At 42.5% G+C, this 26234-nt stretch overlaps 1 protein-coding gene across 4 annotated transcripts in view; it reads right to left on the bottom strand.

Moving 5' to 3' along the window:
- SEMA5A (semaphorin 5A) overlaps positions 1-26234 on the bottom strand; it is a 557148-nt gene that overhangs the window by 61333 nt on the left and 469581 nt on the right. For all 4 annotated transcript variants that reach the window (XM_060400273.1, XM_060400274.1, XM_027980170.2 and 1 more), the window contains one exon: positions 16238-16385. In XM_060400273.1, coding sequence (XP_060256256.1) covers positions 16238-16385 — 148 coding nt within the window. The remainder of the gene's footprint in view (positions 1-16237; positions 16386-26234) is intronic.

The raw sequence follows: 26234 nt of genomic DNA, 5'->3' as shown, positions 1-26234 counted from the left end.
TAACTAAGCCCAGGTACTGCAACTACTGAGCTCAAGGGCCACAGTGAGAATCCATTTGGCACAAAAAAGTATTCTTCATGATGCAATGAAGACCCTGCATGCCACAGCTAAGACCCGATGAAGACAAATAAATAAATGGAAATAAAAACATCACCCAAGGGGATTTAAACCATGTGTAAAAAGAAATTAATTTATCTCCTATTAATGTGATGGAACTTTCCCCTTTGAAATAGGACTAAACCAAGTTTACATGACATATTTGAGGGCAACATTGACTTTATGTTTTTGTGTTTTTTTTTTGGTTTAGAAGCACCTATGAAAGTTGAAATTATGATGGTGGGAAAATAGCAAATTTTAGAATAAGGACTCTGCACCTATGCAGATCTGCTTTCACAATGTTATGTACGTGTTGACAATTAGATAGTTTCTTTTAGGTAGTAAAATCAGGATGCTTTTTGTTGTACGGGGGTGGTGTCTATCAAGAAAAATAACTGAAACCAGGATGTAGCTTATATGTTTGAAATCACTCATGGAGTTATAGTATGGAAACATTAACACAAGAAAATTACCCTAGGGCTGTGAGGTGTGGCCAAAAAGTTGAGAAAAGCCCACAAAGTTATAATAGCCCCAGTTACATAGCTGCAATAGTGAGTGAGAGTTAAATGGCTATGCCCCACCTCAGCCTGATATTCAAGACCTTTCAGGAATGAAACACCTTGTTTTCCATATTGCATCTGTCCATATTCCTTAACGACTTGCCTGGTGGCCCAGACGGTAAAGCTTCTGCCTACAATGCGGGAGACTGAGGTTCGATCCCTGGTTAGGAAGAGCCCCTGGAGGAGGAAATGGCAACCCACTCCAGTATTCTTGCCTGGGAAATCCTGTGGATGGAGGAGCCTGGTAGGCTACAGCCCACAGGGTCGCAGAGAGTTGGACATGACTGAGTGACTTCACCTCATATTCTTTGACAATAACCTCAGGCTACACCAATGACTCCGAAGGACAGGGAAGCCTGGCGTGCTGCAGTCCACGGGGTTGCAAAGAGTCAGGTACAACTCAGTGATCTGAACAACAACAGTGGCTCCCAGGGTGTACCCCACCCCTCTGATCCACAGACTGCCTTTATGCTACTTTTACAGGGAAGCTCTCATTCCCACTTCAACTTGGCCAAATCCTGGCCACACCTCTGGGGCCATGGACCCATCCAGTCAGAGGTAACCGCCCCCTCCTCTGACCTCATTGCTTTCTGGCATGCCTGACTTTTTCCTTATAATCTTTCCGTTAGATTTATACGTTTTCTCCCACGGATAGTTTTCTTGTATGCACTGTGTATCTTCATCTTCCAGAGTACCTCCTACAGTTCTTTACACACAGCACATGTCTGAAATTTTTGGTTGACTAGATACACAGATGAAAAGATCTGAAAAGTCTATGGAGGATAGAATGGAAGACATGGAGAGCCTTCTTTTCTTTCACATGTGAAACTGTTTAGAAATTAACAATTACATGTGAGATCACACCAAGTGTTTGAGAAATTAATTATCAAAGATGACTCATGTAACAGGCCAAGCTCCCTTCCACCCTTCCCTTTCAGATGTCAGAGCTTATCCCTAAAAGCTATTAGCCGTGACAAAAAGATAAGAGAAGGAAATCAATTACATCAGCTTCATAATCGCCGGGCTAACATCAGAGGGCTCCTCCTAAGATCTGGATTCCATCTGTTTGCCCCTGCTATTTTCATCTCCCTCTTTGAGAGGCGACGGCTCACATGCTTCGAGGGAGTCTGAATGATTTCATAAGGTAGATTCCACAGCTTCCTCTTTTTCAGCCACTGTCATTTCTTTCTCCCAGCACGATGACACTCGGGTTCCTTGGAAGACTGCTTTTTAATAGCTGCAAACTGGGCAATTTCACGGGACTAGGATAGACTGGAACAGATGTGGAAAACCTTCCTCATCATGATAGAAGCAAGATGCCAAGAACTAATGTGGAGGATGCCGCTTTCTCACGCAGCTTGGCTTATATAATAACACAAGAATGTGACATGGTGCGAGCCAACTCCATCTTCAACAGCCTTTCCTGCAACTACTTCTTTCAAACCAGAACCTCGTGAGATTCTGCAAGTCAAACAGATCTTGAAAAGAAAAAAACATGCCAAGTAGTAAAATGAACAGACAACTGTTCTAAGAACGTGTGCGATTTCAGCACATCCTCAGACCACAGAGCAAAACCGTTCAGCTTAAAAAAAAATTTGTCTGCCCAGCATTAAAGGCTTCTACATAGAACCTTGCATTTCTACTCAGAAATAGTAACCAAACAAATCAAAATGTAGCAGCAGCCTCTTGTATTCACATTGAAGAGTTCTGAGCTAGGCTCTTGTTCTTCAAAAATTAGAGGATTAATAAAAGGATAACACTTGGGAAGAAAGAAACCATGGCATCTGGGAAAAATATTCAATGTTTTAAAACCATTTTTTCTCATGTTCCAACATCTGTTAGTTCCTTCTTTACTTAATTACAAGTTGCTTTGAAAATTATTATGTATGTGCATTGTTCTAACAACTGAAATTATACATGTTCAATAATTTCATCGGAGGCATTCAGATGAAATAATAAAAAAATGGGAAATGCAAATCTTAGGCAAAACACCAATTAAAACATACTGTTGATATAATTAAACACTTATGTTACTTCCCCTAAAAGGAAAAACTGTCTGCCACCAATAAAGCCAAATGACAAGTATCAATATAATATGACCAAAACTTGTCTTAAAACTCTTTGGCTGCCCTAGTACACGTGTGAACTATTTCTACAGCACACCACTCGTGCTAAATCAACACTGGTACTAAAGTACATTGTGCGCAGCACAAGGAGAGGGAAGAAAGTACCCAAAGACAATAGCGCATCCTTGACGTCACAAACCGTATACAGAGAACAGGAAGTCCTCTTCTCCAAATGCCAGCATCATTTAAAGGCCAATTGGATGGGACAGCTAAATTGCTTTTATAAAACCTAGGAACAAGCAAAGCCTGTTCAGACTCCAAGAGACCATTCTCGTTAATTGCAGCGGCAAGTGCCTGGTGAAACTACAAGGATACAAGGTGAGCTATGGTAATCGACTAGAAATAAGCGCCCAGTTTGGCAGAGACACCAAGTCGAATAAACGACCTCAGGAGCATCCTCTACGCATAATCCACGATTAACCAAAAGTGTCAGCAGGCCAATGATCAAACACTGGAGACACATTTGGAAAAGAATATTCCCTGACTCTTGTTACAGGAACTTCTACTAAGGCTTTAAATTTAGAAAGTCACATTTCATTTTGCAGCAGTTCAAACTCTAGCATCTTTTGACACAGAAGCCTGGGGGACGCACTTCATGGTCCAGTGGTTTAGACTCCACGCTTCCATTGCAGGGGGCATGGGTTCGATTGCTCTAGTTGAGTATTTATTAACATCTTTAGGAAATCCGTTTCTTATTTATGTACTGTGTATTTGTGTAGGTCTACAAAAGATTTTTAAACTTATGGTCATTGAGTGGCAACTGTTATGGCTGAGAATACTGTTTCTGTCTCCATAAGTTCATTTCAGGTATTTTAAAACCAGGTATTGGAAAATCTTTATCATGGAATGTATTAGCAACCTATAAAGAAAGTGTGTGTGTGTGTGTGTGTGTGTGTGTGTGTGAGACTAAAGTCATTTTTACAGCAGAAAATCTTCAGGAAAGTGTCTCTTTTTCAATTAATATTGCAATCACTCTATTTGAATTGTTACAAGCAGAAACAACCCCAATTTTCTGTAAAGCCAAAGAAATCTGGGCAATAGCCTCTTCCAACACTGTAACAAAAACATTTTTGTGAACTAGTCCAGATCTCCATATCAATTACAGTTTCCAGAGATGGTAGCATAATTCATATGTTCTAGCGGCAGGCTTTTGATGGATTAAGTCCTGTAATCCATCATTTTCTTTTCTTTCCATCTGCATCATACATCATTCTTAGACTTGATGGCCACACTTCCAGTTCTAAATTTCAGAATGCTTCCATGTTTTCAGTTATCCGCTGTAACATTTGACTGCTTGTACTGATATTAACTTTTTAAAAATATTCAAGCCTCTTTCAACAAATTCTGGCATTTTTAAGCTGACAATCTTTCATATATGCAAGCTTTTCATCGAGATCTCAAATAACAAAACAAAGCCAATTTTTCATTCCCATGTTTAGGAAGGTGTAATATCTAGTTTCAGCTAGAGAGATCCATCATTCCCCTCGCAGAATAATATGCAGAAGTACAAGTGAAAGCATTTTACAAGCACAGTGCAGTGGGCGAGTGATGGTGATGAAATGTACATATAGTATTTTTATTTATAAAAATTTTTCAATGTTTCTATTCAGTAAGAATCAACTATTTGATTTGTATTGATTTATTAAATTGTATTTCAGAGAACAGCCTTTTTAGAATTATGAAATGGTATCTTCATAAACAATGGATAAAGCTAGTTGTATTTAACCCAGAAGGGCCACTGACTGGCTTAGTAACGTAAGCAGAGCTTCCAGGCTTCCCTGGTGGCTCAGCGGTAAAGAATCTGCCTGACAGTGCAGGAGACACAGGAGACTTGGGTTCGATTCCTGGAGTGGGAAGATCTCCTGCAGGAGGAAATGGCAACCTACTCCAGTATTCTTGCCTGGGAAATCCCATGGACAGAAGAGCCTGGCAGGCTACAGTCCATGGGGTTGCAAACGAATCAGACATTGCTGAGAGACTCAACAGGAGCTTCCTACATCTGAGTGAGAAGCCCAAGTAAGCAGCACAGATGGGGGGCCAGTGTTTGTGACCGAGCCTTCAAGGTATTGCTGGGAAAACAGACAAAGGTGCAGAAATAGATTTTGGTAGAAGTGAAATAATAACCCTTTGAACAACACAGCTTAGTGTAAACTGGCAACATGCAAGTGCCTCTGTCTAGCACATGCTGGGCTTACATCGTCCAAACGTTAACAAAAGCAAACAAAAACAACAGGACCAAGAGAAAACGTGCTTGCCCCTCCTCAGAGAAAAGTGCCTGTTCTGCACAGCAGGACCACAGAGCCCTAGAAAATCAGGAGTGCAACGGAAACTAGCCAGCACACACCAGGAAGCAGACTACTTTTCAGGTTTAAAAACTTCAGTCTCTCCCAGCTAAGGTTCCTTCCTATTTTCTGCAGAAAGGAGGTGTGAGCTGCCCCATCTGAGGAGAAGTAGGTGCCCCTGCATGGAGGTCGTTATTCTCTTGAAGGTATGTATGTATAGTAGGATGTGTGCCTGCTCAGCCGTGTCTGACTCTTTTCGATCCCATGGACAGTAGCCAGCCAGGCTCCTCTGTCCGTGGGATTCTCCAAGCAAGAATACTGGAGTGGGTTGCCATTTCCTTCTCCAGAGGATCTTCCCAACCCAGGAACTGAACCCATGTATCTTACATCTCCTACAATGGTAGGCAGATTCTTTATTACTAGCGCCACCTCTTAAAGATATTTTGAAAGCAGTTAAAGTTGCTCAGTCGTGTCTGACTGTGAGCCCCTGGACTGTGGCCTGACAGGCTCCTCTGTCCATGGGATTCTCCAGGCCAGAATACTGGAGTGGGTAGCCTTTCCCTTCTCCAGGGGATCTTCCCAACCCAGGGATCGAACCCAGGTCTCCAACACTGCAAGTAGATCCTTTACTTTCTGAGCCACGAGGAAAGGTATTTTAGTATTAAAAAAATTGTTCCGGGTGGGGGGGTGGACTAAAGATAAGGAAAGGAAATTAGTCCAGCTTTGTGGGCAGGGTTGTTACTTTGTGGGCGGGGGTTATTAACTTGTGGTTGTTAATCTGTGGGTGGGGTTACTAGTCCTGTAGAATGATCAGATCTTCTGAGAAGGCCACAGCATCCTGGACTTTCCAGCATCTTAAGGCCAGAAGACCTGGACCTAGGGTCTTGGTCTGTCGATCATTTGCGTAAAATGATTTTCCCTGAGCAGTGATTTTCTTATTTGGAAAATCAGGAACATATGAGATAACCTTTCCCAAAGTATTTTGGGAAATCCAATGTGCTACACAAGACCCAGCTATTTTGTAATATTGTTATTATTTTCATACATTGCAATCTATTTAAACTGCCAACTGCCAGGTCTTACTTGTTTCTAAATGTATCCACGATGACATTTGTTGTTGTTCAGTCACTAAGTGGGTCCAACTCGGTGGGACGCCATATACTACAGCACACCAGGCTTCTCTGTCCTTCATTATCTCCCAAACTTTGTTCAGACTAATCTGCTGAGCCAGTGATACTGTCTAACCATCTTATTCTCTGTCACCCCCTTCCATTCTTGCCCTCAGTCTTTCCCAGCATCAGGTTCTTTTCCAATGAGTCGGATCTTTGCATCAGATGGCCAAAGTATTGAAGCTTCACTTTCAGCATCAGTCTGTCCAGTGAACATTCAGGACTGACTTTCTTTAGGATTGACTGGTTTGACCTTCTTGCAGTCCAAGAGACTTTCAAGCGTCTTCTCCACCATTACTATTCGAAAGTATCAATTCTTCAGCAGTCAGTCTTCTTTGTGGTCGAACTCACATTCTACATGACTACTGGAAAAACCATAGCTTTAACTATACAGGTGCCATTACTTGAGTCAAACAATTTCCAATATGTTATATCAACTCTGGTTAACCTTCCTAGAAGCCCTTTTGGCAGCTTCTATTGATTTCGATGTCTTTATTCCTGACCTTTCAGGGCCCTCTGTGGTCCAGTTCTTTTGTATCTAGAAAATAGATCTCCCTCCTCTACGCCCTGCTGATATCTGAAATCATGGCTTTTGCCAACTGCTTTACACTGGGTGTGATTCAGTAATAAACACAGTGCTGGCAGGACAAAGGCTGTTTTTTGATTTTGAATTATCTTAGCTGCATGTGACACTGTCTTTAGCTTTACTCTTCTGCTAAACCTTTGAGGGAATTCAGAATTACATGAATTTAAGAAGCAACTCTGTATATACTGTAATATTTTATGCCTTCCTTGCTGTTTTTGAAAAAAACTTACGTATTGATTTTGCCTCTGCTGGGTCCTTGCTGCTGCCCTCAGGCTTTCTCTAGTTGCAGTGCGTGGCGGCTGCTCTTCGTTGCAATGTGTGGGCTCCTCATGGCGGGAGCTTCTCTTGCTGCGGAGCGCAGGTTCTGGGCGCACGGGCTTCAGTAGTTGCAGCTGGTGGGATCTAGAGCTCAGGCTCAGTAGCTGTGGGACACAGGCTTAGTTGTTTCCCAGCAGGTGGGATGATCCTGGACCAGGGATTGAACCTACGTCTCCTGCACTGGTAGGCCGATTCTTATCCACTGTACCACCATGGAAGTCCTGTCTTTCTTCCTTTTGTATGTTGCAATTTTCAGCCAAAACACAGAAGTAAGATTTGGGTTATGAGTTCACCTTCCATTCATTTCCATGCTCATGAGAATCTCTAAATGGAACTCTCACTGTGGGGGCTGGCAAAAGGATATGACTGCAATATTATGGACATCAAGGAAGCTAATGAACTAGGGGAGGGTCATGGAAAGACAAAAAACAAAACAAAACAAAAAAACCCTCTTATTTCTTTTAAGATACAATTTGTACTCCATAAGAGTAAAGAAAAATAAGGTCTTATCATTTATCATTAAGCAAAAAAAGGTGCAAATGCAGTTGTGTCAGTGTATTCTATTTGTACCCAAAGAACCAGTTCTCAAATGCTGGCCCAGTTACCCACTATAGCGGGATACTGGCCAAGTTCATTAATCTTTCTCAAGCTGAGTTTCCCCATCTCCACATGGAGGTACTAATGAAAACTGCCTAGAAGGGACACAGTGAGAATAGAACAATCCATCACACACAGTAGGGGCTCAATAAAACTGAATTATTTGATTAGGAAACACATAATTTCAGTCTATCATAACACACCTAAATAATGACTCCAGGTTGCCTGGTTATAGTTTCAACATTGCATTTGATATTACGCAGGAAGTTATGATTTGTAAAACTTAATATAATGATTACCTTGATGGTTATTGGTGTGATCACTCACCTAGAACCAAATATCTTGGAGTGGGAAGTCAAGTGGGCCTTAGGAAGCATCAGGAAAAACAAAGCTAGCAGAGCTGATGGAATTCCAGTTGAGCTATTTCAAATCCTAAAAGATGATGCTGTGAAAGTGCTGCACTCAATATGCCAGCAAATCTGGAAAACACACCAGTGGCCACAGGACTGGAAAAGGTCAGGTTTCATTCCAATCCCAAAGAAAGGCAATGCCAAAGAATGCTCAAACTACCACACAACTGCACTCATCTCACACGCTAGCACAGTAATGTTCAAAATTCGCCACATTACAGTTGAACAGTGCATGAACTGAGAACTTCCAGATGTTCAAGCTGGATTTAGAAAAGGCAGAGGATAGAGAGATCAAACTGTCAACATCTGCTGGATCATAGAAAAAGCAAAAAAATTCCAGAAAAAACATATACTTCTGCTTCACTGACTACACTAAAGCCTTTGACTTTGTGGATCACAACAAACAGTGGAAAATTCTGAAAGAGATGGGAATACCAGACCACTTGACCTGCCTCCTGAGAAATCTGTACACAGGTCAGTAAGCAAGTTAGAACCGAACATGGAACAACAGACTGGTTCTAAATTGGGAAAGGAGTACGTTAAGGCTATATATGTTGACTCTGCTTATATAATTTCTATGCAGAGTACATCATGCAAAATGATGGGCTGGATGAAGCACAAGCTGGAATCAAGATTGCTGGGAGAAATATCAATAACTTCAGATATGCAGATAATACCACCCTTATGGCAGAAAGTGAATAACTAAAGAGCCTCTTGATGAAAGTGAAAGAGGAGAGTGAAAAAGCTGGCTTATAACTCAACATTCAAAAAATGATTATGGCATCCTGCCCATGGCAAATAGATGGGGAAACAATGGAAACAGTGACAGGCTTTATTTTCCAAAATCAGTGCAGATGGTTATCGTAGCCATGAAATTAAAAGACGCTTGCTCCTTGGAAGAAAAGCTATGACCAACCTAGACAGCATATTAAAAAGCAGATGCATTACTCTGCCAAAGGTCCATATAATCAAAGCTATGGTTTTTCCAGTATTCATGTATGGATGTGAGAGTTGGATTATAAAGAAGGCTGAGTGCTACAGAATTGATGCTTTTGAACTGTGGTGTTGGAGAAGACGCTTGAGAGTCCCTTCGACTGCAAGGAGATCAAACCAGTCAATTCTAAAGAAAATCAGCCTGAATATACATTGGAAGGACTGATGCTGAAGCTGAAGCTCCAATATTTTGGCTACCTGTTGTGAAGAGCTGACTTAAAAACCGTGATGCTGGGAAAGACTGAAGGCAGGAGAAGAAGGGGATGAGAGGATGAGATTGTTGGATGGCATCACCAACTCAATGGATATGAGTTTAAGCAAGCTCTGGGAGATGGTGAAGGACAGGGAAGCCTGGCTTACTGTAGTCCATAGGGTCGCAAAGAGTCGGACACAACTGAGAAACTGAACAACAAGGAAAACAAGTTTAGAAATGAAGTAAAAATATGCCAAATAAAATTGAGCCCAAAGTGCCTATTCTAAAATGATCTAATTATTTTAAGTAAAATAAGTATATCCTCACAGTTCCAAATCACTGCTGTGATCTAGGCAGGCTTAAATCCTGGCAGGAGACCTGGAACAGACACTGATTCTCTCTCAGCCCATCTTCCCACAAGTAGGAGAGGAGGAGACACTGGAACGGAGACACTTCTGCCCTCCTCTAGGGACAGGCACGGTACCCTTGGGCAGTTTACCCCTGGGCTGCCTCACTAGGCTTCATCCATAAGCACTGGTGTAGTTGAGTGGCATTTACAGAGTGGTTGCATAGAACAAGGGCCCATAGACTACATCCAGCCCTCAGCAGGTGCTGAGAGCATCATTTCCCCTGCTTTCTACTGCTGTCCCTTGTGGGCCTCCCTGGTGGCTCAGCTGGTAAAGAATCCGCCTGCAATGCAGGAGACCTGGGTTTGATCCCTGCGTCGGGAAGATCCCCTGCAGAAGGGAAAGGCTAGTCACTCCAGTATTCTGGCCTGGAGAATTCCATGGACTTGTGGGTCACAAAGAGTCGGACACGACTGAGTGACTTTTATTTTTACTACTGCTATCCAGGTTTACTACGAGCACTTTGTTAAATGACACGGGATTTCAGGCTATCATAACCTGACTAGATAACAACTCGAGTATGTCTAATCATCACCTCATTTCAATAAGTTGTGTGACATTATGCAGCAAGTTAGGATTTGTAAGACTTGATCTAACAGGCATCATTATGGTATCAGCTATTATTGAAAGAGGTTAAAAGTGAAACACATATGTCAACCTCAGGCTTCCCTGGTAGCTCAGTTGATACACAATCCACCTGCAATGCAGGAGACCAGCATTTGATCTCTGGGTTGGGAAGATCCCCTGGAGAAGGAAATGGCAACCCACTCCAGTAATCTTGCCTGGAGAATCCCATGGACAGAGGAGTCTGGTGGGCTCCAGTCCCTGGGATCACAAAGAGTCAGACATGACTGAGCGACTGAACACATGTGCCAACCTCAGGTAACATAAAATAACTTACATTTAATATAAATTTCTATATTTATACAAATACAAATTATACAAATATGAATATAAAGGTAATTTTAAATAGAAAAACATAAAATTGCTACTGGTATATTATTCAAGAATAGAAGATTTTCCCCCAAGACTATGACTTGATGTCAATAATGATGGTGGTGGGTGGATCTGCAGTCATGTTCGACTCTTTGCAGCCCCATGAACTGTAGCCCACCAGGCTCCACTGTCCATGGAATTCTCCAGGCAAGAATACTGGACTGGGCTGCCATCTCCCCCTCCAGTGACTGACCCAGGGATTGAACCGTGGTCTCTGGCACTGTAGATAGATTCTTTACCACTAGCGCCACCTGGGAAGCTTCAATAATGATGGTGACATTTTCTATTTCAATTTGCCTTGTTGGGTTTGTTACTGAGCAATGATATACAAACATATGTCTCATATATTCTGTGCATCCTCACAGACAGCCAGGGATTGCATTCAAGGATGCTGACTGGAGACGTGGAACAGGGCCCCAAGCGTCCTGCATACTCAGAGGCAGAGCTGGGGTGTGACGCCAGCTTTCTCACCTGCCACCTGTGCTTCCCCCACATGCTCTGGGAGGCCACAGGTGTGCAGGGAGCTGGGGAAGGGCAGCGGGGACCAGAGAAACCAAGCACTCATACGGGTTCCAGAGCAGCTTACTCAGAAGCAGGGCCCAAGGCTCATATGGGTTCTAGAGCAGCTTATATGAGTTCTAGAGCAGCTTACTCAGAAGTGGGACCCAGCGCTCATATGGGTTCTAGAGCAGCTTACTTAGAAGTGGGACGCAGGGATCATTTGGATTCTAGAGCCGCTTATATGGGTTCTAGAGTAGCTGACTCAGAAGCAGAAACCCAGCGCTCATATGGGTTGTAAAGCAGCTTACTTAGAAGTGGGACCCAAGGCTCATATGGGTTCTAGAGGAGCTTACTCAGAAGTGGGACCCAGCGCTCATATGGGTTCTAGAGCAGCTTACTCAGAAGTGGGACCCAAGGCTCATATGGGTTCTAGAGCAGCTTACTTAGAAGTGGGAGGAGTTTGTCCATTAAGTGTCCTGTTGTATCTCATTCCAAACTCATTTAGCCACCAGGGAAGGACACATGTGTCCCCAGGGTCCAGGAAAGGGGTATCAGGATCACAGCATCAGTGATTTCAGGGCCAGCAAACATGGCCTCTAGCTAGCTTTGAGACAGAGGCCGAGAGGACAGTGGGCAGACCTCGGGGTCACACAATTAACTGGCTGCAAAAGATCCAGGCCCTCCCTCTGCATGTGTCAGTGAGCTCCCCAAACAACCCAAGGCTCAGGGCCCCCAAACCTTTGACATCTGGAACTTACTTTTGTTTACCTTTGTCTTTTTATTACTCTATTTTATCATGGCAAACATGATAAACATTGCATGTAATCAACCTTCTTATAGGTTTTTAAGTGTTCAGTACTGTATTGTTGACTGTAGGCACAGTGTTGTAGCATACCTCTAGAACTTGTCCATCTTGCTTAACTACAACTTTATCTCCCCATCTCCCTCTCCAGCCAGCCCCTGGCAAACACCGCTGCAGTCTTTGATCCTAAGTATCTGACTGTTTCAGATATCTCCCTGTAAGTGGAATCACATGCTATTTGTCTTCCGGTGAATGGCTAATTTCACTTAGCATAATGTATGGATGTGAAGTTGGACTGTGAAGAAAGCTGAGTGCCGAAGAATTGATGCTTTTGAACTGTGGTGTTAGGGAAGACTCTTGTTGGAGAAGACTCTTGAGGGTCCCTTGGACTGCAAGGAGATCCAACCAATCCATACTGAAGGAGATCAACCCTGGGATTTCTTTGGAAGGAATGATGCTAAAGCTAAAACTCCAGTACTCTGGCCACCTCATGCAAAGAGTTGACTCATTGGAAAAGACTCTGATGCTGGGAGGCATTGGGGGCAGGAGGAGAAGGGGACAGCAGAGGATGAGATGGCTGGATGCATCACGGACTCGATGGACGTGAGTCTGAGTGAACTCCGGGAGTTGGTGATGAACAGGGAGGCCTGGCGTGCTGTGATTCATAGGGTCACAAAGAGTCGGACACGACTGAGCGACTGAACTGAACTGAACTGGACCTCAAGGTCCATGTTGTTACATATGGAGGAATTTCCTCCTTTTTAAAGGCTAAATGGTATTCCATTTTAGTATATCCTATTCTTTATCCTTTCATCTGTAGATGGAGATTTAGGTTGCTTCTATATCCTGCCTACTGTGAATAGTGCCTCAGTGAACACAGGAATATAGAGAGCTTTTCAAGATCCTGGTTTCTTTTGGATATAGAGAAATTGAAACCCTTGCATGCTATGGATGGGGATGCAAAATGGTGCAGCCGCTATGCAAAACACCACAGAGATTCCTCAAACAATAAAAAATAAAACTACCATCCGATTCCAGCAAGCCCACTTCTTCATATTTAACAACAACAAAAAATATTAAATCAGGATTGTGAAGAGAAACCAACATTTAGAACTTTAAGAGCTGAGATTCACAGAAAAAAACTAATGGTTCTCAGTAAGGATCCTTGACTGACCATCTCTTACTGAGACTTAAATAAAGGCTTGGAGATTTATTCAAAAACAAAGACATATGAACATCACAGGTGAAACATGGAAAATATTTTTTGGGAAATTTCAAGTTAAAAATGGCAGAGCAAGTAAAGATTCTCAAGTCTTTTATATCCTATTCATTCTTGAACTTGAATGCAACACTTTTTCTATTGGTTGCTCCCGTGCTTATGAAATGTAAATTCTTATCCTTTTCACGAGTCTGTCCTTTACTGTGTGAATAACATTTCATCAGTATAAATCATTTTTAACAAGCTTAAACTCAAAGGAGCAGCTGAAGACCAGGAGTAACAAGGAAGTGAAAGTAGGGAAGAGAACTCACAAGGAAGCCGAGACTTTCTGGCAGGAGGTCACGGGCATCACTGCACTTGATACTCACTGCGGGAGGGATGAAAGATCACCCTCTTCCCAGAAGAGGAGCCAGAGATTCAGAAATATCACCTGATGTCATCCAGCCAGACACAGGCATGCAGATAACGAAATGTGTGACTCCAAAATCAACAAATTACGTATACTTACAGCCACATCTTTTTTTCTTTTTACCAATTTAAAATGTCCTTGTATTTTTAAAAATTCTCTTGTTTTAATATTTAATTTTTACTTTATAATAGAGTATGGTCAATTTACAATGCTGTGTGCCACCATATCGATAGAAGACTAAACATCAAAAACAAACATACATTGTGGCCAAAGATGTCTAAACTGCAGCTAGGATATGATCAACATGTCACTTTACCTAAGTAGCTATTATTTTTAAATAAGCATATTAGGAATTGAACTGATAGGATACGTTTTCTAAGCAAGCCAAAGAAACCAAGCCTCTCCTTCATTCCACTTATGTTCCTCAGTTGATATTCCTTCCTTGGAAGAGACAGAAAGTAGAATAAATAGGAAAAAAGATGTGGGAAAAAAATAAAAGTTGTGCTTCTACTATAAAGAATAGAATGCTTCTGCTGCTGCTGCTAAATCGCTTCAGTTGTGTCCAACTCTGTGGGACCCCATAGATGGCAGCCCGCCAGGCTTCCCCATCCCTGGGATTCTCCAGGCAAGAACACTGGAGTGGGTTGCCATTTCCTTCTCCATGGAATGCTCCAGTGTGCTGTAATAATACCTTCCAGGAATTACATGGCCAGTAGTTTAACTATGGAGGGGAAGAAAAAGAAAACTAAGCTAAAATACCTAAAAACTTACACTAAACTCCTTAGAGATGCTCCTGATAGTCCTCTGAATTTGAAAACTGATGTTACAGTTTTCACAAACCAAATTCTGCAAATTTAGAGACAAAACAAATACATGAACATTTTAGGAAGACATTCAAGTTTTACATTTATAATCATATGTATCTCTCTCTCTCTCTCTCTCTCTCACACACACACACACACACACACACACACACACACACGCAGAGTCCAGCGACTGCATAGGAGATAGGCTACACTTTTCTTTCATTAAACTTTTTATATGTAATAACTTAAGTAAATTTGCAATAAGAAAATTAATGACTTGAAATGTTTTATGAGTTCTTTGTAGTGCAAAGTTTACAAACTAAAGTGCAATTCCACTCAGGTCATCCATCCCTATGGTTTACCAGCAGAGGAAACAAATTTTGAGTTGAGAGTGGAGACCCCAGTGTTAGATGCCAAACCACCTGGATCAGGACTGATGTATTTTAGAAAGGACAAACCTACCACATTTGAACAGTTTCCTAGACATTCTAAATGATCACAGATTTACCTGTCACATTTTCATAAATAATTTTAAATCTCAGCATCTGAATTATCAATAATTACATCATCCTAAACTGAACACTAAGATATTCCATGGTTGAAAGTTAGTTCAGGCTGACCTGGAAAGAAGTGCTTCTATAATCAGTAATAGATTCTGCTAAAGCTACTGCAATATCTTTGCCAGTGCAAAGGGGAACAAATCTAATTGCAAATCCCAATAACAAAATCTCCTTGGGTTGGGTATAATATCCGACAAAGCATCTCATAATCCTCTTTCCCTCTCCAAATTTCCCAAGACTATCTGAACTGTGTGGTTTTTAGGTCTCACAAAAACGAACTTTACAGCAGCACAAACACCTTCTATGTCTCATAAGCCAAGGTTACAAAATTACTGCAAAGACCAACTGGAAGATCAGCAAGGAAGCATGCCCAACCAGACCTTCTCATGCTGAACCTCCCCACCAAGGCGTCCCTACTGTCTCTACAGTCACTCTGCAGTGTTTGCACTGGGGGCAAGCGAATGAAGCCAAAGCCCCGCAGACTTGAGTGCTCAATCATTCTGACAGACGGCACTGGAAGAGCAACCTCAGGCCTTGGCACAAGCGGGATTTTGGCAGACCAAAGTGTTAGGAGAAATAGGACCCACTAACGCATAAGAGAAAGAAAACCATAAGATGTCTTTGATGCCCTTAAAATTGGCACCAAATGTGCTCTGATAAAGGCCCCATAAAGCCGGTGAGTCTTCAGTGTGGAAGGTTTGTCCACATGTTACATTAATAACTTAGTGTGGGCTCAGTTTGATGATCTTATCGCACTTCCCAAACCAAATATAGCACCCAGAGTAAAGCAGGCTGAAGTTTTTGTACTAGCTCAGAGACAAGAACTGGAAAAGCCCTGGGGCAGCTTATCCCATATGGGAAGATTTCCTCCAATCAGCCTTCAGGATACTCTTAATTCCAAGTATTTCCTCCAGACATTCTCGTTAGCCAGAAAGACTTGTGAGTCACAGCATCTAGTACCTGAACAGGCACTAGATTCACAGCATCAAGTTTCCAGAGCATTTTCGGTTTGCACAACATTAAGCGTCTGCTGAGAAGCTCCTGTTGGCAGTATCTCTAGTCGGTGAGAGCACCTAGTCTCTGCAGAGCATCTGTGTTTGCAGAACATCTTTTGTGGGTGTAGCATTCCGTGTGTGCAGAGCACCCGGTGTTTGAGGACTCTGGTCTCCCCGCTCTAGACTGCGGGCTGGGGATGAGGACTACTCACCACATTACAGCCTGCACAGTCAGGACCATTCTCGCAGGTTCGGCGGCGAGCTTGAATGCCACCCCCACACTGGGCCGTGCACCGTTCCCAGGGTCCCCATCCTGTCCAGAACACGTGTGGCGGGCACAGCAGGTGCTCATTGCAGTATCTGTAACGGGGAAACCAAGAGGGGGAAAGCAGCCATTTAGTGGAGCGCGAGGCTGCGGGCCTGTCCACTCTCCGTCCCTGCACCGGATGCTGAACCCATGCGCATGCTCCGCGTGGAGGGGCGCCGCAGTGTTCCGAGTGGTCGCACAGGGAAGGAGGCGGATGCGGCGCTGGCCATGCTGTGTGAGCACAGACAATGGGATATGCGGGAGACAACGCAAGATGCTAGACTCACGATGCAGGATGGAGCTTCCTGTGCAGCCAATCAGAGGAGAAACAGACAAACAGAGCCCTTCAAATAGACGCTCGGAAAAACGAGAACACACACAAAATACCTAAGTAGGGCATTTATCTTCAAACACAAACACTGGAAGATAAAGTAGGTTATGAATACAAAGTCCACACATTGTATTTGGGATTCATTTCTCATCCTTGAATCAAGGAAGGCCTGTAATCCTAGTAACATACCTTATAGAAAAGTTAGCCTAATTTTAGTATGAAGCTTCCAGCCACACACTGCCTAGGTTATTGTATTTTTAAATTTATTTGTAGACTCTCCCAGAATGATGTTCCACAACCTTAATTTCGGTGAGCACCTGTTATCCGAAAAGAGGTGAATTACTGTTGACAACTAGTCTGTTTGTTTTAGTGACTGACTATATGTCTTATGTGTATATTCATATTACCAATTCTTAGCCAAATATACAAAGCCATCCTTAGCCTTAGAAAAATCAAATTTCTCCTCAGTCTTTCATACTACAAGTGAGAAAAAAATGAAGTGAGAGAAACAGTAAAAAGGAAACGAGCTGGCAGTGCATGGGTTTACGGCTCACAGGTAAGAAGATGCTGTTCTTCTTCATCAAGGGAGCTTCCCTGTCTCAGGCGTGTCCAACCTGAGTTGCACTCAGGGAAATAGACACAAACCCAGGGTGTGCAGGACAGAATAGACTTTTTTTTAAACTGAGATACAGTTAATTTACAAAGTTGTGTTAGTTTCTGGTGTATAGCAGTGCTTCAGTATACCTATATATATACATGTATTCTTTTCAGATTCTTTCTCATTATACTTTATTACAAGATATTGAATTTAATTCTCTGTGCTGTATAATAGGTCCTTGTCGTTTGTTCTTAAGGAACCTCTATACTGTTTTCCATAGTAAGAAAAACACTATCTTAATGAGCAAAAACAGAGGTAAGGAGCTGATTTCCAGAAGGTAAGAAAGGTAGCTGGGGCAGCATAGTTTCCTGACAGCAAATACAGATATGACTCAACTGTTTTCCCACCAAATGGAGGACATTTAATGAATATGGTAGATGCAGTAATATATACAAGCATGAAAAGCAGAAAGTCAGGCCAAGCTGAAGGGAGTCAACAGGATGAAGCACAGAGAGCATCACTGGGCGTTCTGGGAAAGAGTGGAAAGCAGGAGTGGGTCTTCCCAGTAGTCACGTAGGGATGTGAGAGCTGGGCCAGAAAGAAGGATGAGAACCAAATAATTGATGCCCTTGAACTGTGGCGCTGGAGAAGACTGTTACGAGTCCCTTGGACAGCAAGGAGATCAAACCAGTCAATCCTAAAGGAAACTGACCTTGAGTATTCACTGGAAAGACTGATGCTGTAGCTGAAGCTCTAATACTTTGGCCACCTGATGCAAGGAACTGACTCACTGGATAAGATCCTGATGTTGGGAAAGACTGAAGGCCAAAGGAGAAGGAGGCAGCAGAGGATGAGATGGTTAGATAGCATCACCGACTCAATGGATGTGAATCTGAGCAAACTCCGGGAGACAGTGAAGGACAGGGGAACCAGGCATGGTGCCCTTCATGGGGTCGCAAAGAGTTGGACATGACAAAGCAACTGAACAACAGGAAGAAGACTGTGGTTAAAGTGCTAAAGAGAGGTGAACAGAAAAAGTTGACAGTGGAATGATCTGTCTTTATACAGATAGAGTGGAGGAACTTGAGCTTTATTTTCAAGGAAGCAAGGAAATCTCAAGCTCCAGAGAAAAAACAAGTACTGTCAGAGTTGGAGTGAAGAGTTGGCTGCAGGAGTTGGTGCCTCATCCTGCTGGTACTGGAGCCCCTGAGAGGAGCAGAGTTCTCCATGCTTACATGGAGGTGGTGCTGAGTTCCCAGAGGTGGATTAGGAGGAGCTAATGGGGCAGATGCCAGCCAAGAGGGCGTGTTTGCAACAATCCGAGGCAGAGACAGCCCAAGTTGGACAAATATGATGGTGATGCCAAGAGACAGGAAGCGGCATCCATGGGACATCCATGGTAGAGGGGAATAAGACAAATAAATAAATGAACTGTAGAGTCAGCCTCTCCAATGAAAGTGGGTGGTGTGCCTACTTCTAGGGAGAGAGGGCTGATATTTCACAGCAGAGGGTGAGTCAGGGACTAATTGGGAAAATGGTTTCGTCTCTAAATCTTCTCATGAAGGAGAAGCCAGTGAAACTAAGGAGTTCTCACTCTTCTTCATAAGACAGTCTTCCACGGCCCTGAGTCTCACAGCTCGGGACTCTGGACACTCTTACATGTGGGAGGAAAGACGAAGTAGGCTTCTAATTGACAGAGGATGACCTTGAAAACAAAACTGAGGATATAATAGGTGAAAAGCACCAGACCTTTGCAAATGTGCAGTTACAAGACGTAAAGTAAAGCTTCCTGACTCCTCAGTGACTATTAACCTCCATGTCGGTGCGATGATTATTCTACGAGGAAACTGCCATTTGTTTTAAGAAGGCGTTTGGAAGAAGTAAGTCAAGAATACTCAAAACATCAGAATTCTTAGCAGTAAATTAAAATATCCATGTGGAGCCTTTCTCAATGTGGACAGAATACCACCCCCAGCTTCAAAGTCATGTTGCCCATATTTAAAGGGTCTGGAATTCCTTGACACCTTAACACTAACTTCAGCTTTCTAAAACAAACCCACATTAAGAGCAGAGTGGGCAAAGGAAAATCTTATTCATAGTACTCATAAAACCCTTGACTTTTTAATAAAAAGCATAGCAACGGAGCCACCACTTACCAAAAGGAGAGTAAATCATAATGTATGTATCCTTTCTCATCTCTGTCTACATCGTGCTCCCCTCTGAACACACTCAGTGTATTATTACAGCTGAAAGTCTGCCGCAGGAGAACCTGATAACTCTGTGTAGCCTAGAACTTTCTATCCACATTATAAATTATATCCCTGGCTGCATTTTAAGGTGGTCAACAATGTGCTTTTCTTTCTTCTCTTTCTTCTTCTATAGTAGTTCTATGACAAAAGGCACACCAGATAATGTAACTGGTGTCCTCTGCAAGGGAAGTCAAAGAGCACTAGAAATTGCCAGGCTAGTCTGTCATTTATGTCTAGGTTTCGCTCAAAAATTCACCCTGGGGGAAGTCTGCTCAGAGGCTAAGCCCTTACAAGCTCCTAGCTCTGCATTTTCTGCGATGTCAGGAGAGCACTGGCCCTCTGCCTTTCTTACTCCATCACCCAACAAACACGTGCCAGAGAGATGTATCTCTTGTTAAATTACAGACTGGGCCTCCAATGTCTTTCTTGGTCATGAACAACATTGGGCATCTAACCCTCTCCAGTATTCTTGCCTGGACAATCCCATGGACAGGGGAGCCTGGCTGGCTGCAGTCCACAGGGTCGCAAAGAGTCAGACACAGCGACTGAGCACACACAAACTTAGTTACCTCGGTGACTCTGGGGGTGCAAGGATTTTTATTAATTTATGGATAAAATAGATACACAATATATCAGCCATTTGCTCTTCATTACTGAGTCCTTTATACACGGCTGGCTTTTACCAAAGGACAAGCTGAGCAGTTCTGAAATCTTATTGGCTCTCTCGGACCACCAGCGTCTTAGAGCATTGATGGTCACAGATGCATTTCACGATGCATTAAAAATTAAGATTTTCATTTTGCCCATGACTGCTCATTCTCATTTTGCATTTCAGAATGAATTAATAGCCTGGCGCTATTTCTCCATAAATTATCCATTTTTTCCACAGACCTAATCTCTGTGAAGAGAATTGTCTTTCATAATCCTGCATGGACTAGATTTTCAATACCGTATCATTTTCCCTTGTCCTATTTCTTCATGCTACAAATGTGTTCTGTTCTGGTTCCACCCATGTTGATTTCTCATGAAACCTGTTAGCCTGAACCAATCAGAGCCCTGTGAGAACTGTTTTCTCCTTGATTTACTCTTAAGTGATGCTTTTCTGGGCCACACTGGGAGAATGGAATTTTCTGTGGCACCAGAGAAACTGTACAAGTATTGAGTTCTTCACAATATTATTTTTTCCCCAAGAAGAAGCTAAGGGAACCATTAGGAAAGAGTAGTGATAATGATTTGCAAAGAGCATCACTTTGGCTCATCACGGGATTAAGCAAACTTGCCTGTGCAGACAGAAAAATCATACCATAAACCCCGATTGGTGGCTGGGTCTCTTTACTTTGATAATACAACTGAAAGACTCTAGCGTGGTCTCCATGAGCCTCACTTCCTGGAATTCACATCTTGTGTAATTCCTTCCCACTCTGTGTGGGTGGGACCTGTGACTTGCTTCTGATCAACAGAACATGGCAAAGACGACAGATTGTCATTTCCGTGATATGCTACCTAACCCTGTATTATCCTTCTTTCAGGAAGTTCCTTCTTGCTGGCTCTGAAAAAGTAAGCCATCAAATAGGAAAGTCCCAGAGGCAAGGAGTTGAGAGCAGTTTCTGGAAAACAGCTTCAGTCTGACAACACAGGAGAAATCTAGGAAGCAGACCCCTCCCCTTGCCAAAGGAGCCTCAGATGAGACCATGGCCACAGTCTATACCTTGCTGCACGCTTGAGTGATGCTGAAGCAAAGGGTCCAGCTAAGCTCCGTCCAGGCCACGACCCCAGAGACGCTGTGAGCCAATAGAGCACGTGGTGTTTTAGGCCCCTAAGTCTGAGGTAATATTTGTATGAATGACAACTAGAACAGATCTTGATACTTAGACACATGGTGCTACTTTAAGAAAGATCTAAAAATATCAAAGCAGCTTCAGGACTAGAAACTGAGTAGAAGCAAGTAGAATTTTGAGAATCCTGGTAGAGAATATTAATCCCTTTGAATAAACTGTTAGTATAATATTACAGAAGAATATTATTCAGCCTGAAATGCAATGAAGTTCTGATACATGCTACAAGATGAACTTTGTAAATGATATGCTAAGTTAAATAAGTGAGGTACAAACTAGAAAAGATTATATGATTCTACTTACTCAATACTTACTTAAATCTTCTATTAGGCAGATTTATCAACTATTGGTTCCAGAGTTCTTGTTTCAGGGGATGCAAAAGTTCTGGAAATGGTGTTATGGTTGCACAATACTTAAATGTAATAATGCTACTAAGTCAAACTGTTAAAAATGGTTAAATGACAATTTTATGTTATGGGCCTTCCTGGTGGCTCAGATGGTAACGTGTCTGCCTGCAATGTGGGAGACCCAGGTTTGATCCCTGGGTTGAGAAGATCCCCTGGAGATGGAGGAAATGGAAACCCACTCCAGTATTCTTGCCTGGAAAATTCCATGGACGGAGGAGCCTGGTAGGCTACAGCCCATGGCGTTGCAAAGAGTCGGACACAACTGAGCAACTTTCCTTCCCTTTATGTTATAAATATGTGTGTGTGTGTGTGTGTGTGTGTGTGTGTGTGTGTACATATATATGTGTGTGCATCTTCAGTCTCTCCAGTAGTGTCCAACTCTTTGTGACCCCACGGACTGTAGCTGCCAGGCTTCTCTGTTCATGGGATTTCCAGGCAAGAATACTGGAGCGTGTTGCCATTTCCCTCTCCAGGAGATCTTTCTAAGTCAGGGATCAAATCTGTGTCTTCTATGTCTCCTGCGCTGCAGGTGGATTCTTTACCACTGACGCATTGGGGCAGCAGAAAAAGAAATTGAGGGAAATAATACTAAACAGAAAGGACATTGGCCTCTCCTGATGGTAAAAGATACTGAAATGAAGAGGCGGCTTCTGAGCACCACCAGGAAGGCTGGCAAAGAGTAAAAACCTGAAGTTGTGAGTGTACAACCTTTTGTTAGAACCTCAGGGGCGTCAAAAGATCAGAGTAGAGTTCAGTCCCACAAGGAGTCCTTTCAGAAGTTCAAGAACAAGAATCGCAGATCCTCTCAATCACAAGAAAGCTGGAGGGTGTTGTCCCTCAGCCATCTTAGCAAAAGCCCCAGCTAGAGAAGGGCTGTCTCAGAAAGATCTGTGGGTCTAGACTGTTTAGTGGAGCAAAGCCCAAGGAAATTCATGGCAGACTTCTGAAGTTGACTTCAGCAAAAAGATCACCAGCTGAGACTGAATATATGGAGAAAGTACAAATGAAATGAGGCTGTTGGAAACCCAAACTTCCACTGCCAGGAAGCAGGCTCATTAAACTAACCAGCTGCAGGCACATGCTACCTTTCATGGAAAAGGAAGGGTCAAGCAGGAAACAGACATGAGAGCAGGGCTAAGAACTGTGGAGAATTACGCCCGAACTTTGCAACTTCATCAAGCAACTCCCTCCACTTGTCTGCGTAGACCTCAATTTTTACGGAAATTTCTTTGTACCTTCCACTTACCCCTTTTTGAACAGAAGTAACTGTAGCTCTTATCCTCTGCCTGCCCCACCATGTGTCCGCTGAGTGTGTTAGTGGCCAGATAACTTGTCTCACACTTTAAGATGGACAGGCTGAAATGAACTACACCCAGGGAGACTCATTCACTTTGAGTCTGATTTGAATAAGTTTCCAGATTTAGGGAAATGACTGAATGGTATAAAACTGGGAGGAAACTGGAGATGGGGTGAATTGGATGTTGTAGTGATAAGGACAGTTCATCATTGATGGCAGATAAACTCTACGTTGAGCCCAACAATTCCTGCCTCTTGATCTGTACATCCTGTGCAATGCATACGTTTATGTATGATATATATATCTTTCCTCTTGATTGAGCACTAGCTCTGTGACTTTCTTCTAACCAATAAATTATGGCAAGGTGTGGCTATGCCACCTTTGTGATGATATTACATAAGACAGTAATGTTCATTTTGCAAGGAGATTCTCTTCCTTGCTAGATTTGAGGAAGCAAGTGACCACGTTGGGAAAGCTTGTTTGTCAAAAAACTGAGGACAGTTTCAGACTGACAGTGAGTAAGCAACCAAGGTCCACAGTTTGATGGAAAAGTGAAAGTGAAGTCGCTCAGTCGTGTCCAACTCTTTGTGACCTCATGGACTGTAGCCTACAATGCTCCTCCATCCATGGGATTTTCCAAGCAAGAGTACTGGAGTGGGGTGCCATTTCCTTCTCCAGAGGATCTTCCCAACCCAGGGATCAAACCTAAGTCTCCCGCATTGTAGGCAGATGCTTTACCATCTAGCCACCACAGAAGTTAGTTTGATGGAAATGAATGCCAATAACAACCACGTGAACTTGGAAGTAAATCCTTCCCCAGGTGAGCCTCGGATGAAACCACAGCTCTGGCCGAGCAGAGAACCCAGGTGAATCATATCAGAACTCCTAGTCCACTGAGACTGGAGGTGATAACTGTGTGTTTTCTTAAGTCAGTAAGTTTGTAGAACTGTTGTTACGCAGCAGGAGAAAGTGAATACAGACAAGGATATTCGCATTTCAATGATATTTGCACAGGGGTCCATTGCTTCATCCTTGTGGGTAGTGTCTCTGGGAATCAATACTTCTACTCAGTTTCTACTACTCAAGAAAATAATTTTCCAGAAATTTTGGAACAGATAAACAAATGTCCATGCCTTTTAAAGTACATCTAGGATAGAAATTGGATATTTTCTTTATCCATTATTTAGACAAAAATCGATGTGAATGTTTTTGAGATTTCTGTTGCAATCATGTTCTCAGTGAATTTTTCACATATTGGAGATTTTGTCACAAGTAAAAAGTCACTCACTAAAATCTTAGCATGAATTTAGGGACCTTATAGCTGAGAGTCAATTTATTCATTTGTGGCCACTCAGGAGTTTTTTAGGTTTGTTGTTGTTCAGTTACCAAGTTGTGTCTGACTCTTTGTGACCCCATGGACTGCAGGATGCCAGGCTTCCCTGTCCCTCACCATCTCCCAGAGCTTGCCCATATTCATGTTCATTGCATCGGTGATTCCATGCAACCATCTCATCTCATCGTATCTCATTTTTAGGTTTGATGGTGTTTAAATAAGCATGACATGACTTTATTAATGAGTGTATATGTCTAGCCCTTGTTCTTTCGTACATTCCCATGAAGATCAGGGTCTCCTTTAATCTTGAGTTTAGTTTTCAAATATGTGTTTTGTCAAAATCAGGATGATATTTCTTTATATTACTTAGGTAGAGAGACTTCCCACATAAGGTGACAAAGACACTAAGAACTCTTCGCTAGTGAAGGCCAAGAAAGAGATGCCATGCATTTGTTTTTTCTAGCTTTCATTAACTTCTCAATCGCCCCCTAAGAGAGGCTTTTTCAAAGGGAGATTCCCTGGGGATACAGGCCCTGTTCTTCTCATCTACATGTCTACTACTTAATCCAAGTTCCCTTCTCAAGCAAATATTCATTTAGTCCAAAAGTGTTTCTTCTGTAAAATAAGAATACTTTAAATGAAAGTTCCCCAAACACATTAACCATCCTGTTTTTTTTTTTTTCTGAAAATGAAGCTTTATGAACACTTGTAAATGGATACAGAACAGATATAGATGTTAACCACACAATTAACCAGCTTCTTCCTTCCTGTGTGCTCAACTTGGGAAAGGTGATAAGAGCTGTGAGGTTTGCGGAGGTGCTGTGATTCTAGGGGTGGATAGACGTCACTTTACCTGAATGGGCTCTATTATGTGACAACATACAGCATTTAAAACTTCTAGCCAATTTAAAACCTTCTAACGCTGGAAGACATCTTTCCCATAATCGACTTTCCCACTTATCAACTGGTGTCAGATTGGAAATGACAGGCTTGTGTTAGACTGTCACAGGGTACTACTTCAGAAACAACCAACTTTGCCTTGTAAAAATCATCCTTCATTTTTCTCTGAGTCAAAAGAATGCGATCTTAATTGGTGATTTAGGAACACAATGAAGAGAGAAAAAAATGATTCTCTCCAGTTAATTTCAGGTTGTAATAAATATCTGGTGGAGAATTACCTACCCACTAAGCCTGCTGGCTTTGTCTATATAAATATTAATCACATAAGCCAATAACTGCATAGGTATTTTTATGAGGCTCCCACTGAAGTCATTTCACAGGATACAAGTCTTACTACAATTTAATTAAAAAGTACTGAAAGCCAATTTGCTTCTCATGGACCAAGAACATAAACTGATGTGAGTGTGGAGAGTTAAGACTCACAAAGGTGATGTGAAATTCACCTACCTGGATTTTCTCCCCAAACCATAAACGAGGGTGTACTTTAAATATGGAAGGAAGAGCCAGTTACCACAACTGCAGATTTATAAAGCCGAAACCAAATGTTTGAGTCTACAAAAAGCAACAAGTTGTTAAGTGCGAGACTGAACTGAAATGTCTGAGGGACGTGCTGAAAGCTTAAAATACACATGGAAAAGGAACCCCCCACCAGGTTGTCCTGCAGGTTCACTGAGGGGTCCTGTTCATAGACAAGCGTGTCATTGTAATTATAGCCAAAATACTGACTGTGGTCTCACCCGGTGCCAGTGCTTAATTCAGTCGTGATGGAAAACTTACCTCTTCTGATCAACACCATCTGGACCCAGGACCAGCTCAGGCCCTATTTGGAACTGGCGGTGTGAGACCAGTCTAGCGGAATTTTAATAAGAGCAGTCATTCCGCAGCAGACTCA

Source organism: Ovis aries, chromosome 16 (assembly GCF_016772045.2).
Source record: "Ovis aries strain OAR_USU_Benz2616 breed Rambouillet chromosome 16, ARS-UI_Ramb_v3.0, whole genome shotgun sequence".
NCBI lineage: Eukaryota > Metazoa > Chordata > Mammalia > Artiodactyla > Bovidae > Ovis > Ovis aries.
This window is presented reverse-complemented; position numbering and strand designations above follow the sequence as displayed.